Source organism: Leuresthes tenuis, unplaced genomic scaffold (assembly GCF_036924035.1).
Source record: "Leuresthes tenuis unplaced genomic scaffold, fLeuTen1.0.hap1 SCAF_13, whole genome shotgun sequence".
NCBI classification, from domain to species: Eukaryota; Metazoa; Chordata; class Actinopteri; order Atheriniformes; family Atherinopsidae; genus Leuresthes; species Leuresthes tenuis.
Window position 1 is genome coordinate 21,636,961 of NW_027325367.1, and position 17,939 is coordinate 21,654,899.

The window sequence follows — 17,939 nt, forward strand, 5'->3', positions numbered from 1 at the left end:
ACTGACTGTTGAAGTAGACAAACTCGGACGTTCATTAAGGACAAATATATTAATAAAATGGGATATGTGAAAGGTACAATGGATGGGGAGGGTGATCGTAAATTTATGGAGCAGCAACGCCCTGGTTCATGTCAGTGCCTAAAACATTGGAAAAGAAAATAGCAGAAAGGCTGGCAATTCAGCTCCTCAACACAGTATTATAGGAAGCAGTTAAACTGTTCCCCACAAACACATTTGGAGGAACGGGTCTGCGTTAACTTTGACCCTCAGAGCAGAACAAGATCAGGCTTTAGAATCACTGCCAACCACACTATGGTCCCAGGGCAATGCTGATGTGGGACTGATGAAAGGTGTGGAGCCTGTTATTATTAGGCCAAGGACAGAACACAGGCCTAAAGCATGACAATATCCCCTGAAGCCTGATGCAATTGAAGGGATACGTCCTGTGATTACAGATTTACGTAGAGAAGGGATTATTAGACCCTTCTCAGACTCCCCAGTTAACATAGTTATTTTTCCAGTAAAAAAAAGTGCCTCCATCTACAGGATGGAGGATGGTGCAAGATATGAGGCCAGTAAATTAATCTATGATAGTCAGATCACCAAATGTTCCAGACCCACACACACTGTTAAGCCAGTTGTGACCAGAGTCAACTCATTTCTCTATTATAGATTTGAGTAATGCTTTATTTTCCATCCCAATTCATCCAGACTCTCAGTATTTTGGCTCAGGTTTGCATTTACTTTTGAAGGAAAAAGATACTGTGGAAAATTACGTTTTAAAAGATATGCAACAACAAGCACCAGACAGTAAAAGAACTGTGGTGCAACAAAGGAGCAGTTTTGAAAGATGACATCTACACTTGACTGCTGGGAAAACCAATCTTGCTAAAAGCAAGCAATTGTGGCACATGGGCCTTGCCATGCGTCAACAGGAGGGATGAACAGTATAATAGAACATTATGTACATTATTTTACTACTTATTAAAAAATATATATATATTGTGCACAATGTCAGATTTGCATAAAACATAATCCACACGGAAACATGAGACCACGAAGAGGTCAGTTTCCTAAACCAGAGTATCCTTTCCAAGAAATACACATGGATTTTATGGAACTAAACAAATGTAACAACCAGAAGTACTGTTTGGTAATAATTGATGCATTTTCTAAATGGGAAGAGATATTTCCATGTCATTCAGCAGATGCCCTGACAGTAGCAAAAGCCTGATGCAAAAGAATAATACCTACTTTTGGGATTGCACAGATTATCAAGAGTGATAATGAAAGTCATTTTGTGAATACAGTGATCCAAATGATAGGCGATCACTTCTGCATAAACTTAAAAAACTATTGTGGTTATCACCCCCAGAATGCAGGACTAGTGGAAAGAACTAATGGGACAATTAAACTGAAACTGAGAAAATCAATGGAAGAAACAGGGAGAAATAGACTTCGTTTAGCTAAACATGAGGATAACTCCCACACAAGGTCAGTCTTTAACTCCATTCGAAATAATGTGTGGAAGACCATATTCTATCCCAGACCAAGCCAAAACCGCATGCCACCAGTATGAGGATGACAACACTGTAATGGAAAATTAATTCTTATATGCATTGTATTGAGTGTTACTGTGCATGACCTGAAAATGGCCAAGCTGCAAGGTACCACCCTGCCCTGTTCTTCTTGATGTGATAAGAGGGCAATATAACTGTGTGTTTTTGCCTCAGTGAGCAGAGCAACTCTGTATTTTGTACTGCGTTGTTCTCTTGCAAGATATTATTATAAAAGGCTCTTATCTCCTCAGAAGAAAATAACTGACTCTGTGCATTACTAAATTTCCCCAACAACACTCTATCAAGTTATATGAAAAGGATGTTGGAAACAAAAGATTTAAGTCAATATAATAATGTTCCGAATGAGACTTTCCCATTACAGGTTGGAGCAGAACTTAATATTGGAGACTGGGTCTTCACAAAGGTGACAAAGAGGAAGGCGTGGAACAAACCGAGCTGGGAAGGCCCGTTCCAGATCCTGATAACCACCTCAACTGCTGTCAAGATCGAGGGACGTGATACTTGGATACACGAGCTATTGTAAGAGGTACTCTGTGCCTTCCCCTGACTACTAGAGAGGGAAGTCCAGCTACAAAGTGGACCAGGTGTATAGATCCTGGTAAACTCAACGCTGGTGAAGCAGGGATATCTCTCTAGCACTTAGCAGGGCAAGGAGCAGAGAGCACAAGAGAACAGAGAAAAAGAAGATAAATGATTTCAAAGATTCAAAGTGATTGTTGGCAATAGGACTGGTCATAAGTCTCTTTGTGGTTCTGCCTACTTTAGGTTGGGAGATCTACGAGAGATTGAAAAGACATAACAGGTCCACCAGGGCCCTGTTAAGGAGCAAAGGACATTGTGAAGCAGGGAAGGTGTATACCTTCGGAACTAAATGGAATGTGTGTCATCAGGAGAATCATCAGGAGAATCTATGACTTTTCAACTGTCTGTGTCCCTCTTTCCTGGCTGAAAAAGGAGGAGTGTGTTCTAACGTCTTGTTGTACTCTGATACCTAAGAACACAGCACCAGATGGATCTTTAACAAAAGCGTTGTCCAAATTAAGAGCCATGTTTGAAGAATTGAAGGAACACTCAGGAGTTGACACTTCTATGTGGTCTAACATGATGAATATGTTCGGGAGATATCGTGCCATGATTCTATCACTTATGATGACTGTAGCAGTATTCACTGCAATATTGGTAGTGTGCGGGTGTTGTTGTGTGCCTTGTCTCCGTTTTCTATGCACCAGGTTGGTGGTCCACACCATAGCGGGCCTTCCTTCTGAGTTCAGAGCATTGCTTCTCCAGGAGGATGAACTATATGAAGAATATCATCCGGACCTATATCCAATGTCGCACTATGGACAACTGACAAACTGACAATGATTGTGTTTAGACTAAATAAAATGAAGAACCTTTTGAGTGTTAATTGATAAGGTTGTCATACAAATTAAGTTCTTACAGAAACCTAAGAAGACTTGTAAGATGACATGAACATGAAGGGTGACATTTATCAATGATAAACAGGAGGGAAATGTCTGAAAAGTTTGATTATTATCAATATATAAATGTCACAGCCAGAGGCCATTATATATCAAAACTTCTCAAGGAGAAGTTGGGAGACAAAGAGAGCTGTGTTTTAAGAAGGAATGTTGTCTGCTCACTGCTCACTCCAAACTCAGGAGACATACCAGACCTGGATACATGAAAGCAAGAAGTAGATTGTATGTATGTGTGTCACCAAATAAAAGGGCAAGGGAGGCAACCACTCGTTGGAGAACTCTTGTGAATCTGCAGAGAGAAGGTTTGTGTGTTGTTCTCCCCTTGCAAGTAAAATACTGAGGCCTCTGAGGATTTTCTTGGTTTCATGCCGTTGTCTGTGAGTACATTTTTCTAACACTTTTATTTTGAAAAAGTCCATTGTGAGCAGCCTAGTATGTTGTTTTTTTTTTGGTTTTTTTTTAGTATTTTGCTTACTGCTGCGGCGCTCACTGGAAACAAACAATGGCGGAGGAAGCGGGATAAACAAACATGGAGAAGGTTACAGAACTTTTACAGGGCCATTTTCATTTCAAAGTTCTTCCAGATGGCGGTAGTCAACAGAGCTAAAGTTATTTGTAAGCACTGCAACGTTAAGTTGTCTTATCACTGGAGTACTTCGATCATATGACTGTACAGTTCCAATAAAAGTGCATTATATGCTACTTTTGAATTCATTATTGAATTTGCGTATAACAATGCGATTAATTGTGATTAATCACAGGAAATCATGTGATTAACACGATTAGATAATTTCATATTTGCCCAGCCCTAATATACATATATATACATATGTATAGCGAGAGAGAGAGAGAATAATAAAAACACGTGTCATATATCATATATCTGTCATATAATCTGTTTCCTATAGAAAGCAAATAAAAATTTCACTCATCATGACACATGAACAGTTGAGTCGAACAACGGTTAAAGCTTGACTGGGCCAGCAGAATTGAATTACTAACTGAAGTATAGCCGATGCTTCTCTGATGACACTGTGGTCATTAAATCAGAATTTTAGTGAATAAGAGCAATGTTATAAACTGTTACGGGTGACACATAGTCTCCCCTCAGTTTGTAAGATCTTCTGCCATCTAAAGAAGATGGAACTTTTGAACATTTGAAGCACGCCTAGTCTAGTTGAGAGTGTAAATGTGGGAGTAATTCCAATCCTAATTTCTGAATTTTTGGGTGTGTTAGAGACACCTGATTTTGTTCTGTTCAACATGTTTACAAAGTTCACTTTCGGTCAGAGAAACAATATTGTTTTTTCTAATGTTATGTATATGTGCCTATTCTTGACAGATGCCTCAATGTGCGCTGTTTGTTTTCAATTTAATTTGTTTAAAGGTATAGGACACCGCTGTTTTAGGACATAGTAGAAATACAAACATAAAGTAGAAATACAGTAACAAGCAAAATTATTCAACCCTCAGTGCATGGGAACTCCACATGCAGTGGGGGTTGAATCATTTGTTGTTGCTGCATGTTTCATGCAAGGGCCTTCTGCTGAACAAACAGTCCCCCAGCGACAAAACTGTTAAAGATTAACACCTCTGATATGGACATTATATGTAATTGTTGCTCTTTTTCAGTACGCTCACCTGGACACATGCACATACCCATTTTGGGGTAAGCTCTTGAAACCTTGTCATCAGATACTAAATTTGCTTAACTTAAAATGTAGAATAATATATTTCTACAAGGAACAGCATTTTCGTGTGAGACATAAATAAATAACCTCTTGGTTTGGTGTTATTGTATCCTAACATCCACCCACTACTGTATTATGCTTAAGGCTTAGAGACAGTGATGTCAAGTAATTATGAACAACAGATATAATATGCAACAGATCCATTGAAGTTGTGCTGAAGCAGAGGCAATTGTACAATAAAAGCAGATGTCATTGCTTGCCTAACTAGGCCTCATGAGGGTATTGTTTGCGTGTGCATGAAAAAGCAATAGAGACGCTGTTGGACAAGATGAATGTGTAACTCTGTGTATCTGCACTGGATATAACTCGGTATTTCCAATATATGTGCACCATGGGAAAACTGCAAGATGTGAACACAGCAAAGTGTTTGTGTGTGTGCAAAATAAGTGAATCTGGTTGACTGGTTATTTATTCACTTGTTGTTATTAGCTTAAAACAACTTAAGCAGTGGCATGTTTTCTTGTACATGCAAATTTTGTATGGGGAATTGACATCAGGGAGATGGCAGAGGTTCACACCAATGTTGGGTTATTTCCCTGGGTTCACCCCCACACTAAAAGGCAGCTCTTTTTATGTTATTTCCCAGTGGATTCTAATTGAGATCCTGGCTCATTGCCTTTCTCTGTTACAGTGTGTTAGCTTCCCCCAGGCTGCTCCACATGAGTAACACACATGCACGTACACACACACAGCCTTGATGTGTTTATAAATCCAAATATACAGTGTATGCATTTGTGCACAAGGACACACTTTTCTACAGAAACACACATACAGACCTAACAGAAAGAGTTTGTATATACATCCATATGTGCACCACAAGAAATGAACACTGCACTCAATGTTCTGTGTAGATATCAGGCTTAAAGGATCAATCACTCTTGAGATTTATTTTAGACATTCTCATCGGTAATCTGCATTGTACAAGTATAACAGGAGAGAGAGGTAGCCCAAATGTCCTCCAGCTCTAGCAGGAGGAACCTGTAGCATTCCTGAGCTAGAATGTTTGTCTTCATCTGCTCCAACTGCATCTACACAAGAGAGATGTCAAAGCAGTGTTCCAGGCAAATGTCTGAATCAACAATAGAACAGTGATACAACTCCAGGACCCATCTGGATTTATCAGAGTGAGCCCAGCCAGCTGGCAAAGGGAATTCAAATTGGCCAGTTGTATCTGCAATGTAATTATTTTTATTTCAATAAATAGTGTAAAAAATAGTGTAAAAATTGTTTCAATTTCCCACAAAATCAAGAACTGTAAAATCCCATTAGTTAACCCTACGTAGAGAAGCAAGCAACCAATTGCCTCATAAGCAAAAGTCTTTAATCATCATTAAGCTATATGTCGATATGACACGTTCTTGCTCCATATTTTTTTCTGAGAATGCTGATTAAGCAATTTTGCATGTTGGTTTTGCATTTCCCTTCTTTTCTTCTTCTCCTTCGGTTGTTCTTAACCCTTCACCTTTTCCTGCTGAGACTTCTGCATTTTTTCAACTCTTTAACCCTTCAAGTGTTTTTTTTTACTAAAATTGTACTTTTCTTTAGCTACTTTGACATCTTCAGGTGTCTTCATTACTTTCACCTTGAAGTAAAATGTGAGTCCATTTCCTTCCAGCCCATTCCAGCCCAAATCAGTTCTCTGTGTGTTTCTCCAGTTCCCATTTAACATCAGTGTTCTGTTTATCCATTTAACCTTTGACCTTCTTCATGAGAACTGTTCATCTCTGTGTTGGAATTCTCTTCAACCGTCACTTCTACACTTTTAAAATTCAATTTAAGGTTCCAATTAGGCTGGCATATCCATTGCTTTTCACCCTTTTAGAATGATTTAGACTTTTCACTTATTTTCATCTTGCTTGAAATTCTTTTGTTGTTTTTAACCCTTCAGTTTTTCTTTGAATGAATGAATGAGCATGGTCAGCTAACCCCAATCAGCTCATAAGCATTCTCACTGCTGTTTCGCAGGAACAGCAGTGACATACAGTAACATACAGTTGTCGGAATACTGTAAAGCATATAATTCAAATTATACCTTAAAATGTAGGAAAAGTTGTCCTCTTTTAGCTACAATTTTCTCACAGGTCATGATATCCCTTCAACCATTTCTGCTCGTTCTACTGGGAGTGGCTCGTTAAGCCGCAGCTGCTTACACACATTCCTATCACTGTGATGGCATCTCTTTTCCACTATTACACTGCAGCCATTTTAACTATTGCTCAGTTGACTTCTGCTAATTTTCACTATTTTCATCTTTTTTAGCATGGTCAGCTATTCTCATTCAGCTTTTCAGCATTTGTTACTGCTGTTCTTTTTCTGTACTTTTTCTTGCTGTAGAATTGTTTACGACAGAATATTTGAGACTAAATACGGTTTCCTTCATCTTATCAACAGAGTATAAATATATGCGTGTACACTTGATCTTATCAGATAAGTTTTCATTGTTATTGTCCCTTTTACTATCAATATTTTTCAGTTCATTACACTGACATGCAAGTAATAGAAATACAGCTTTATTGACTGGATTAGACTGGATTATTATAAATTAGATTGGATAAAACTGGATTTAAAAATATCTTTCTCTGAGATTTTTTTGTGTGAATTGGCACTATATAAACAAAACTATTAAAATGCATAAATAAGAATATGTGATCTGCTGATCCTAGCTGACCAGTAATTGTCAACAGAGGATGGACTGAAGTAAATGACAGCACTGTAAAGAAGGCAGTAACATCAGATTTATTTGGTTATCTCTTGGCTGGGATTTCTTATATACAGAAATCCAAAAGCAAGCAGAGAAAATCTATGAGAGAAGTTTCATGAGCATTAATGAAAAAGCCAGAGTTCAAGGAGCAATGCTCTGACTGGTTAGAGTAGGAGATTTGTGCAATCAGCAGTGTATCTGAGAATACAAACATGTATTAATTTATTTATTTGTCTCTGTTTATCTGCGGTCAGGATGTTACCTCCGTAACAGGAGAGAAACCCATACATTCCTCGGCCCAGCAACACTCTCTAGCTCCTCCTTGAGGATCACTCGGCGTCCCCAGGACAGAAGGAATACCTACCTTTGGAGGCCAGGGGCCAGGGGCCTCCAAAGGTAGGCAACCAGGAGGCATCATAACGAGATGCCTGTACCACCTCAACTGACTTCTGTCTGTGTGGAAGAGCCCTCTTGATGGCCGAGTTCCTCACCCTATCTCTTAGGCTGAGCCCAACCACCCTCTGAAGGAAACCCATTTCAGCCACTTGTACCCACAATCTCATTCTTGGTCACTACCAAGAGCTCATGATCTCAAAATTGAAAGTTTTGCCTTCCAGCTCAGCTCCCTCTTCACCACAATGGAAAGGAGCAGCGCAATCATTACTGCTAATAGAGCCACAATCTGTCTGTCCATTTCTCATTCAACAAGATTTTAAGATACTCCTCTGCCTGAGGTGGAGACCAATCCCAAACCTGGAGAGAGTATTCCACCTTTTTCTGGTTGTGTACCATGGCCTCGGATTTGGAAGAGCTGACTCTCATCCTCAGCCAACATCATCCGCAAAAAGCAGAGATGCAACCCTGAGGTTCCTCGACCAGACGCTCTCCTCTCCATGACTATGCCTTGAGATCTTATCCGTGAAAAGTCACAAATAGGATCGTTGACAAGCCTTGGTGGTGTCCAACATGCACCATAAACAACTTCAACCAAGTGTTAGAATGTGGACACAGCTCCTGCTTTGGTTATACTGGGACAGAATAGCTCGCAGAAGTGATTCCAGTACCCCAAACTCCCTCAGCACCTCCCACAGAATCTCTCGGGGAACACGATCGTAAGCCTTTTCCAAGGCTACAAAATGCATGTAAGGCAATCTCGTATTTACCTTTTGGAACATTCACCCACTTGGATTCTCCTGCTAACCAACCTCTCTATATCCAGTTGCTCCTGCCGCCCGGGCCCTTGTGCTTACCTGTTTTCTCCAGCATTTCCCTAGCCACAGATTCAGTACTGCTTATCAAAATTCCACTTCTGTCAAAACAAAATCTTATTTTTTCATCCACTGAATCCTGCTATTGAGTCCTACCTTTGTTTTGGCTGTCACCCCGTGAAAGAGGTGACCCCAACTATATCTTGTTGGTACCACTCCAACTCACACACCAGCTCAGGCTCGTTCCTAATCAGCGAAATGACGTGCCACATCCCAAGAAAAATGCATGTATACTGGATGGTCAAACTCCCATGACCTCAGTAACTTTGCGAGAATAAAGATCTGGTCCACTGTTCCACAACCTGGATGAATGCCACATTGCTCCTCCTGAATCCCAGGTTCAACCATCGGTGAGAGTCTCCTCTCCAACACCCTGGAGTAAACATTTCCAGGGAGGCTGAGTAGTGTGATCCAAAAAAACTTTTATACAAAAGCAACTTACAAATGAGGATATAAAAATACAGCTAACATCAAAGCTAACAATAGGCTACATAGAAGGAAAATCCCTCTCCAGGCTCTGTCAAAGTTGTCACGGGTGACAGTGTAGAAATAAAGTGCACACATAGAGGGAAGTACAGTAAGAGATAGCATAGTGGGGGTAGGGACCTTCAGCAACCACCAATTCTGAAGCCCCTGTAGACATTTGGTACCTGTTAGCTTCTTCAGGTGACCCTTCAGAAAAACCTGGCCCAAAAACCCCTCCTTCTTCAGCTTGGCACCTTCCCTCACTGCTGTCGTCTACCAGCGGGTCCTTCGGTTCCTGCCACAACAGGCATCAACAACCTTCAGGCCACAGCTCTTAGAAGCTCCATCTGGAATGGAGGTTCTGAACATTATTCATTCAGATTCCATGTCCCCAACCTATCCCGGTATGTGAGAAAAATTGTCCTGGAGGTCTAAGTTGAAGACCTAGTGGGACGGGGCCTTCACCAGAAGTCCCTGGTTCACCCTTATAACACATTTAGGCTTCCCAGGTTTGTCTGGCAGTCTTTCCTGGAAGTGGATCCAATTCACCACCAGGTGATGATTGATTGACAGCTCTGCCCCTCTCTTCATCTGAGGGTCCAAGACATACAGCCTCAGGTCTGATGACACAACTACAAAGTCAGTCATGGACTTTTGGCCTAAGGTGGCCTAGTACCAAGTACACTTTTGAATACACTTAAGCTTGAACCTGGTATTTGTAATGGACAATCCATGACTAGCATAGAAGTTCAAAAACAAAACACCAGTCGTATTCAGATCAGGGTGGCTGGTCCTTTCAATCACGCCTGCAGGTCACTTCATAATATGGGCACTGAAGTCCCCCAGAAGAGCAATGGAATCCCCATGTGACAACCCCTCAAGGACACTACCCAGAGATTCCAAGAAGGCCAGGTAATATGAGCTGCTGTTTGATGCATATGCACAAACAACAGTCAGAACCTTCCCTCCTGTGACTTGCAGCCACAGTGAGGCAACCCTCTTGCACACTGGGGAGAACTCAAAGCACTCAGCTGGTAGCTTGTGAGTATGCCCACACCCACCTGACGATTCTCCTCATGGACGACTAGAATGACAGAGTTCAGCCTCACTCCAGGAGTTTGGTTCCAGAGCCAACAGTGTGTATGGAGGTTGTCATGATTTGACTGGCTTGGAGGTGTGTTTTGAGTTTCAGGCTGGGTGAGCAGGTTTCCCCAATTACTTGGGTGGAGTCTGGTGGCTGCCTGCTGTCACACCTGTTGTGTATCTACCATCATCATGAACCCTTCTGAAGGAGCAGCAGGAGCACCAGTCTTCGCCAGATCGTTGGCCAAGAAAGGTTTTGTGTACTTACCTTGTCTCCTTGTTCCAGCCTCGTCCCAGCCTTGTTCCTCCCGAGTCTGACGGATCCCCTCGCTTCCATTCTCATCTCTCCAACATTTCTGCCTTACCTGGATCTGTCTCACCACCTGCCTGCTCACCTGCCACAACTCTGGAAAACACCCTCAAGCCAGTCAATTGCTACCTCTCCCTCCAGTTGTGTTTCCACCGGATCACAGTAAGGCAATCTCGTATTTACCTTTTGGAACATTCACCCACTTGGATTCTCCTGCTAACCAACCTCTCTATATCCAGTTGCTCCTGCCGCCCGGGCCCTTGTGCTTACCTGTTCTCTCCAGCGTTTCCCTAGCCACAGATTCAGCACTGCTTATCAAAATTCCACTTCTGTCAAAACAAAATCTTATTTTTTCATCCACTGAATCCTGCTATTGAGTCCTACCTTTGTTTTGGCTGTCACCCCGTGAAAGAGGTGACCCCAACTATATCTTGTTGGTACCACTCCAACTCACACACCAGCTCAGGCTCTTTTCCAATCAGCGAAATGACGTGCCACATCCCAAGAGCCAGTTTGTGATACAGACGATCGGCATATATAGGCCCCTACCAGGAATAAATTACACTACCTCAGATTTCCTTCCTGCAGGTGTTGAAGTGGTTTCTTCAAAAGTACATAACTGATAGAGTTAGAGTTAGTTACTGATAAGTTAAAGTTTAACACTTAATTGCAGGAGCTTAAATTGTACAAATAACAAGTTATAACTGTTTTGGTAAAAGTAGAAGCATTGACACAACTTACTCAAGTAAAAGTGAAGAAGTACGAGCTCTGAAATGTATAGCTTATCAAAGTAAAAAGTAACCCTTTGAAGGACAATTCCACTAACTCTGTGAATGAAAAGCTGAGGCTGACATCAATATAATCAAATGAATATTAACTCTTTGTTATTTAAAACATAAAAAAGAACAACACATTGACAATGCATCTGTCATGAATCATTCTTACTCTTAAGAACTTCAGACATTCAGTTAAACAAAACAGTGGGGAAGGAATAACTTGCTGCTCCAAATTCTTTTTGTGTGCATTGTCTGGTTCACTTTCATCCATGTCATGGGCTCTTCTTGTAACAGGCTTTTTATTTGTATTTGTAGTCTCCCTCGTTTTATTATGTTAACTTGTTACATCCCTTCTGTGCTGATGCATGCACAATGAGATTGTCATTTCTAAATGATGAGGCAAAGTAATAATCCCAATCAAATATATTAAAAATCCCTCCTTTCTGCAAATCAGTTATTTCTACTTCTAACTCTGAATCTTAAACACTTGAAGAAAAAACATTACCCAAAAACAAATTCCTTGTGACAATGAGATAACAATATGTATAAAAGACTGACATAAGATAAAGCCTTGGTGATCACTAGCCATAGTGAAATGCTGAGATTCCAAATCAGCTTACTGAATGGAAATCAGAGATGGGTATCTACCTGCCACTCAGCTATATGTCTGTCTGTCTCTCATGTCAGACTGTTTCCCACTCTGCTCCGTATATATGATGCACTGAGTCATGAACAGAAAAATTGTTATTTGGATATTTTGATGTGTACAGTTGTGGAGTTGTGTGCTCTGGAACAAAATTTCTGTCAATCAACAGGGAAATAAGGTCACTGTGAGCATTTTCCGTAAACAACCGCCAGTAGTGGTAGTCAAGGACGGGGTGCTAACTTGCATTCAGTTTTTTAACAAGTCGTCAAAGTGAAAGTTTTTAAACTTGAGAAAGGTGTTAAAATATACATTGCTGAAGTAGTGTGCAGTTAGGCCTTAAAGGATATTTAAAATATAGAAGGAAGGAGTAAAAAATTGCCAGAAAAATAAGCACTCCAGTAAAACAGATAGACAATTCTACTTAAGTACAGTCACTAAAAATGTGTTCCTCACTACCTGACCTCTGCTAGCTTGTGTTGAAAGATTAGTTGGAAACAAAATGTGTATAGTTTCTACGTAGATAAAATTTTACCAATGATTTGCCACACAAACATGTGAGATCTCTGGATTCATGACTGACAATCATCCTCAAATTATAGAAGCTTCTTGGAGAGACAACAACAGTTGAGTTGTAAGTAAATCCCTATTAAGCAAAGAGTATTTCTGTCATCTTTGTTTATTGAGCTATTCTTGCATTTAGCACATCTGCACCAACTCTAACTGAGCAATACTTTATTCTACTAGCTAGCATATGTTTAGCATGTCTGTACAATGTAACAAAGTCCATTTCAGTCAAGTGTGTTTGTGAAAAAAATGCAATGCTTACAAGGGTAATTTGTACTGAAACAGATAGAGATTTACATATTATTATTCTAAGGAATAAGTGATTTAATCAAATGAAAACAGATAATTAGATAATTAATTTGTAGGCTATCATGAAATCAAATGCCCACCATCCACTTGTATTCATGAAGTGAAAATTATTTTTTGAGAATCCATGCATGGAAGAAAAATCTATGCATAAACATCTAAGTTAAAATCCAATAAACCTCACAGGGTTACCTAGTCAATTCCTTATTTGACAAAAAAATCTTCACAAACTAAACATATCCACAAAGAGCAAACTGTCTGACATTGAAAGCAATCTGTCATGAATCTGAAGGTTCCTGAGAAAAGTCAGGAGTCCTCGAAACTTGTCGAAACCTGATAATCTTTAATTAAGTCTGGTCTTTAGACAGTCAAAAAGCGATTTAAAAAAAAAACGTGTTGTGGGTTGTGTGAATCTGCCACCAGCCACTTGCAACAGAAAGCAGTGCTAGAGAGAGCACCTCAGCCAGGTCATTGGCAGGTATAACACAGAGGAAAGAGGAAGAAATAAATATAGAGGAAAATAATGGAGGATGAGATGATCCCAGGTATAATTATCCTGTGTATGCACTGTGTAGTGGAATAATTGAAATGAAAGTTGCAAGCAGCCATGAACAGGCTCTCCCATGTGTGCACGTCGAGGTATGCGCTGGACTCCATCCGATGCACACCGCACAGCCGTCCGTCAAGTGCAGAGCAGGATGTGAGAATCCCAGCAAGGCGTAATACCGCCAGACCTAAAAGTTGCTGTTTTTGCTAAACAGTAGGTGGCCTTATAAGCATGTGTAAGTTTGGGCATATGTATGGATTCTGGGTGGAGCCCTAGTGCAGCCTATGAAGTTTGGTGAAGATCGGACAATGTATGGAGAAATTATAAGTGACTGTGTTTTGTGGCGAGCAGTAGCGCGTTTGAGGGTCCGCCATGGACATACCTTTCAGATTTTGGAAAAGTTGATCGCAACGTTTAATCCCCCATGACTGAAGAGTAACCACACCAAGTTCAAAGCCGTTAACATTAAATCTGCAGGAGGAATTCAATCATATGCGAGGTGTGGAAAAAGGCAAAACAACACCAATTTGCATGTTCAACTAAAAATGGCCGACTTCGTTGGGGACCTGGCGGCATGATGTCAAAAGGCTTTTTTGTGGGCCAGGGCATGACAAAGGCAGGTACCGAATTTCGTTAGCCTACACAAAACTAATCCCAATGGCAGGGGTATTTAGAACATTTGTAGCGGGCGCGACAGAGCCATTTTCCTCCAGCCACACAACATATTCTTTACATACGTATGAGGTCGTCAGCGTGGACATGTGTGCCAAGTTTCATGACCTTGCGATGATGATATCGCTTTTAACCCACAAACGCCATAATCTTCACCGCCCCGCCATGGCCACAACCTTCAGACTTTGGAAAAGTTGATCACAACTTTTGATCCCACATGGCCAAAGAACACCAAGTTTAAAGCCGTTATCATTAAATCTGTAGGAGGAGTTTGATCATATGCGAAGTGTGGAAACTTAGTGACATTTCCAACCACCAGCAGGTGGCGCTATAGGTGACTGTCAGCATGTGCATGTATTTAGTCAGGGCAGAGTCTCAGGCAAGCCTATGAAGATCGGACAATGTATGCACAAGTTATAAGTAAATTTGTGTTTTGTAGCGAGCAGTAGCAAGTCCTCAAATTTTGAAGGTCAGCCACAGACACACCTTTCAGACTTTGGAAAAGTTGATCACAACTTAATCCCACATGGCCAAAGAGTAGCCACACCAAGTTTAAAGCCGTTATCATTAAATCTGTAGGAGGAGTTTGCACGTGCGAACGTGCTCAGGCCCGATCATCGCTGCTTGCAGATTTTATTATTACTATTATTATTCTTTGTGCATGTTTGCATTTTTCGGTGCTTTCCCGTGTGCCAAAACTCACCTATTTTGCCAGGCACGTCAGGCCTGGTGGCCTTTAGTGCCAGGTCCACAGATGCAAATTGGTGTCGTTTTGCCTCTTTCCACACCTTGAATGTGATCGAACTCCTCCTACATATTTAATGCTAACGGTTTCAAACTTCGTCAGTTTACAATTTAGCCATGGGGGATTAGAAATCAAGAGAATCTTTTCCAAAGTCTGAAGGATGTGGCCGTGGCAGACCTTCAAACTTTGACCAGTCGCTACTGTTCGCCACAAAACACAAAGTCACTTATAATTTCTCCATACGTTGTCCGATCTTCACCAAACTTATCTGCAATTCTGCCCTGACTAAGTACACATGCACATACTGACACTCACCTATAGCGCCACCTGCTGGTGACTGGAAACGTCACTTCGTTTCCACGCCTCACATATGATCAAACTCCTCCTACAGCTTCATTAAATTTATAGCTTGATTTTGCCTTAGGTAGTTTGATTAAGCTTACTTATACGTTTCAGCAATACACCTCTACTCAGATTATTAAAAATGAATCTACTGGCCAACAGGACGATCAGGAGCAGGATTAATTTTTCTTTCTCCCCCCATGCAGGTCTTTGAAACCAGATGAGTCTAGAAATTAAATGAAAATGACTGATGGCTACCTGCCAAAGTGACTGATAGAGGTGAAAGAACAGTTGACGGCCAAATTACCCCCATATTTTGGCAAGTGGCTAATGTTTCAGTGCAGTCTTGGTTCTACAGCTCCATACACCACACAGCCTCCACCTAATTATATTTCAGAGTATGGACACCTCCACTACTGTCATCTTAAACAGAATACAAAATAATGTGAATTCCTGAGAGAGCTACAGAGTATTTTTTCCATTGAGGTCTTTTTTTTTCCATTACTGAATTTACACCACCGTTTGAATCACATGATTTGGTGTATTTTTTTGTCCATCTTTTACAATAGGTATTACTGAGATGCTGTCCTGTATATCTGATCATTGTGCAATTTTCTGCACAATTACTTAGTATCAATTGCACTGTCATAGTTGTCTTCACTCTCACTGTTCCAGACGCTACCATTCTGCTTTGTTTGCAGATACATGGACCATTGTTTGACAGACATGCACATCCACTAATTACTGTAACTGCAAGAGAATCAGTTATCACATGTGCATCAGGTTTGGGGTTGTTCCCTTGCAAAAAACAGACCCCAGGGAAAAGGCTGAAAGCCCTGACCCGAATCTGTCTTTACATAAGTCCCTGCATGATGGATATGTTGCTCAGACAGCTAATGATTAGATTATTCAAATATCTTAAAGCTGACTGCATTATTAGTACAGATGTGTGGCTGAGCTGAGGCTTGATTCAAGGCAGAGGGAGAAGAGCAGGGAGATGAGAAAGGAGATAGCACTCCACAAGATTTGCTAATTGATCTACAAGGAAGGCTGTGTAATTGATCTGGCTGCACAGCGTTGCAGGCATCCCAGCATTTCAAACTGGGTCAGTATAAAGTGGCCATATAGAAAGAACATTATGATGAGGTGGTGAAAAAGCTGAGTACATGCTGCAGGCAACACAGGTGCACAAATGTGTTCCAGAAAATATTTGACAACAGACAAAATCTGCAACATTTAACATCATGGGAGTTGAAATATAGATATATATCAAGCAGATGAATGATCGGGGCTGTTGGCTGTATTACACCCTTACGCACACCTGCACATACAAGTATACATCCCTGAGGATGACACCATTCTTTATTAGAATAAAAATTCAAGTCAAATCACAAAATACGTCAAACCACTAGATACTCACGTGCCATATTGCGAAGAAGATAAGAGACACACAGAGGACCAGAGACAGCATATAGCAAAAGGCAGCAAAAGTGAACATAATTGAAAGGGGAAATGGTGGACAATTTCCCAAGGAAGCACGATTCCGCTGGCAAACATCTAAATCAAAGAGGAGGCTAAAAATGGGGGCAGAGGAATAAAGTTCTCACGTCGCCATGGAAAGCCGAGGCGGTACTGTCACCATGACTTCAACGTCCACAGTGTTTGCTACAATTTGATTCTGAAGACCTCTACAGAAAATCAGCCGTGTGTACACGCAGCAGCGGAGATGTGGGAATTATGAGCTGGTCTCAGATCAGTACATTTGGAAGGTGATCATGTAGAAATCATAGATGCTCTTCGGGTTTCTCGTTCGACTGATGTGAGGAGGTAATGCGCAAACACATCTGTGAGAGATGAATGAAAAGGTAATCCATTCAGCAGCTGAAAAAGTCCTGCTGTAGACGAGCGGTGGTGGTGTCATGTGAGGAGCCCCTCGCCACTTCGTGAATGCTGTTTTCTCCTGCAGACAAACCAAACAGCAGCGAGCGGAGCGTGCATGAAGAGGTGTGAACAGGTGGATTTAAAAGAGCAGAACCCGCTCGCGTGCATGTGTAGCGATTGGTGTGAGTGTGTCTGTGTGTGTTTACGGATTTCCAGATTTACAAAACCTTAATTTACAATTAAGGTGCACTATTTAGTGGTTTATGACTGAACATGTTTTCCTCGAACCTTGGCCCTGGGTCTAAAACCAATTAAGCGAGGCAATATTCTATCGTCACCATCAGGAGAAAGTCCAGGTTAATCGATATTTCAAATGCCCGGACAAATCACACACATATGATTTGTACACTCCCCGAATGAAATGATCCAACAGCAGTTATCTTTTAGACAGGAGAAAATCTGAATCTGAAAATCCTGTTTCATGGATATCTTCGTAGGCAGTAAGGTTTCAGTGAGGAATGTGCTGCTGTGAGCCTGTATTTAAAATGTGAACATGACGCCACCTTATGGCGCTTTTATAAATTAGGAATTAATGAGGGGCATGAAGAAATTATACAATTTTCACTGATTGTAGCAAAATGTTTAAAAGGCTTTCCAGGGTAAAATAGTGCCTCCAGTCGTTAGCGCAGGGACATCAAACTTTTCTGCAAAACTGAAAATTAAAAAAAAAAGTAGATCAATTACTATTTTATTTTATTTTATTTTTTTCACCAACGATGACAGACAGCATCTTGCCAGCACTTGTATAACAATTAAAACTT

General features: G+C 40.8%; 1 protein-coding gene across 1 annotated transcript in view; it reads right to left on the bottom strand.

Moving 5' to 3' along the window:
• cnih3 (cornichon family AMPA receptor auxiliary protein 3) overlaps positions 1-17,164 on the bottom strand; it is a 148,247-nt gene extending 131,083 nt beyond the window's left edge. Inside the window, exon 1 of the mRNA XM_072362624.1 lies at positions 16,658-17,164. Coding sequence (XP_072218725.1) covers positions 16,658-16,735 — 78 coding nt within the window. The 5' untranslated portion in view covers positions 16,736-17,164. The remainder of the gene's footprint in view (positions 1-16,657) is intronic.
• Positions 17,165-17,939: the final 775 nt, after the last annotated feature.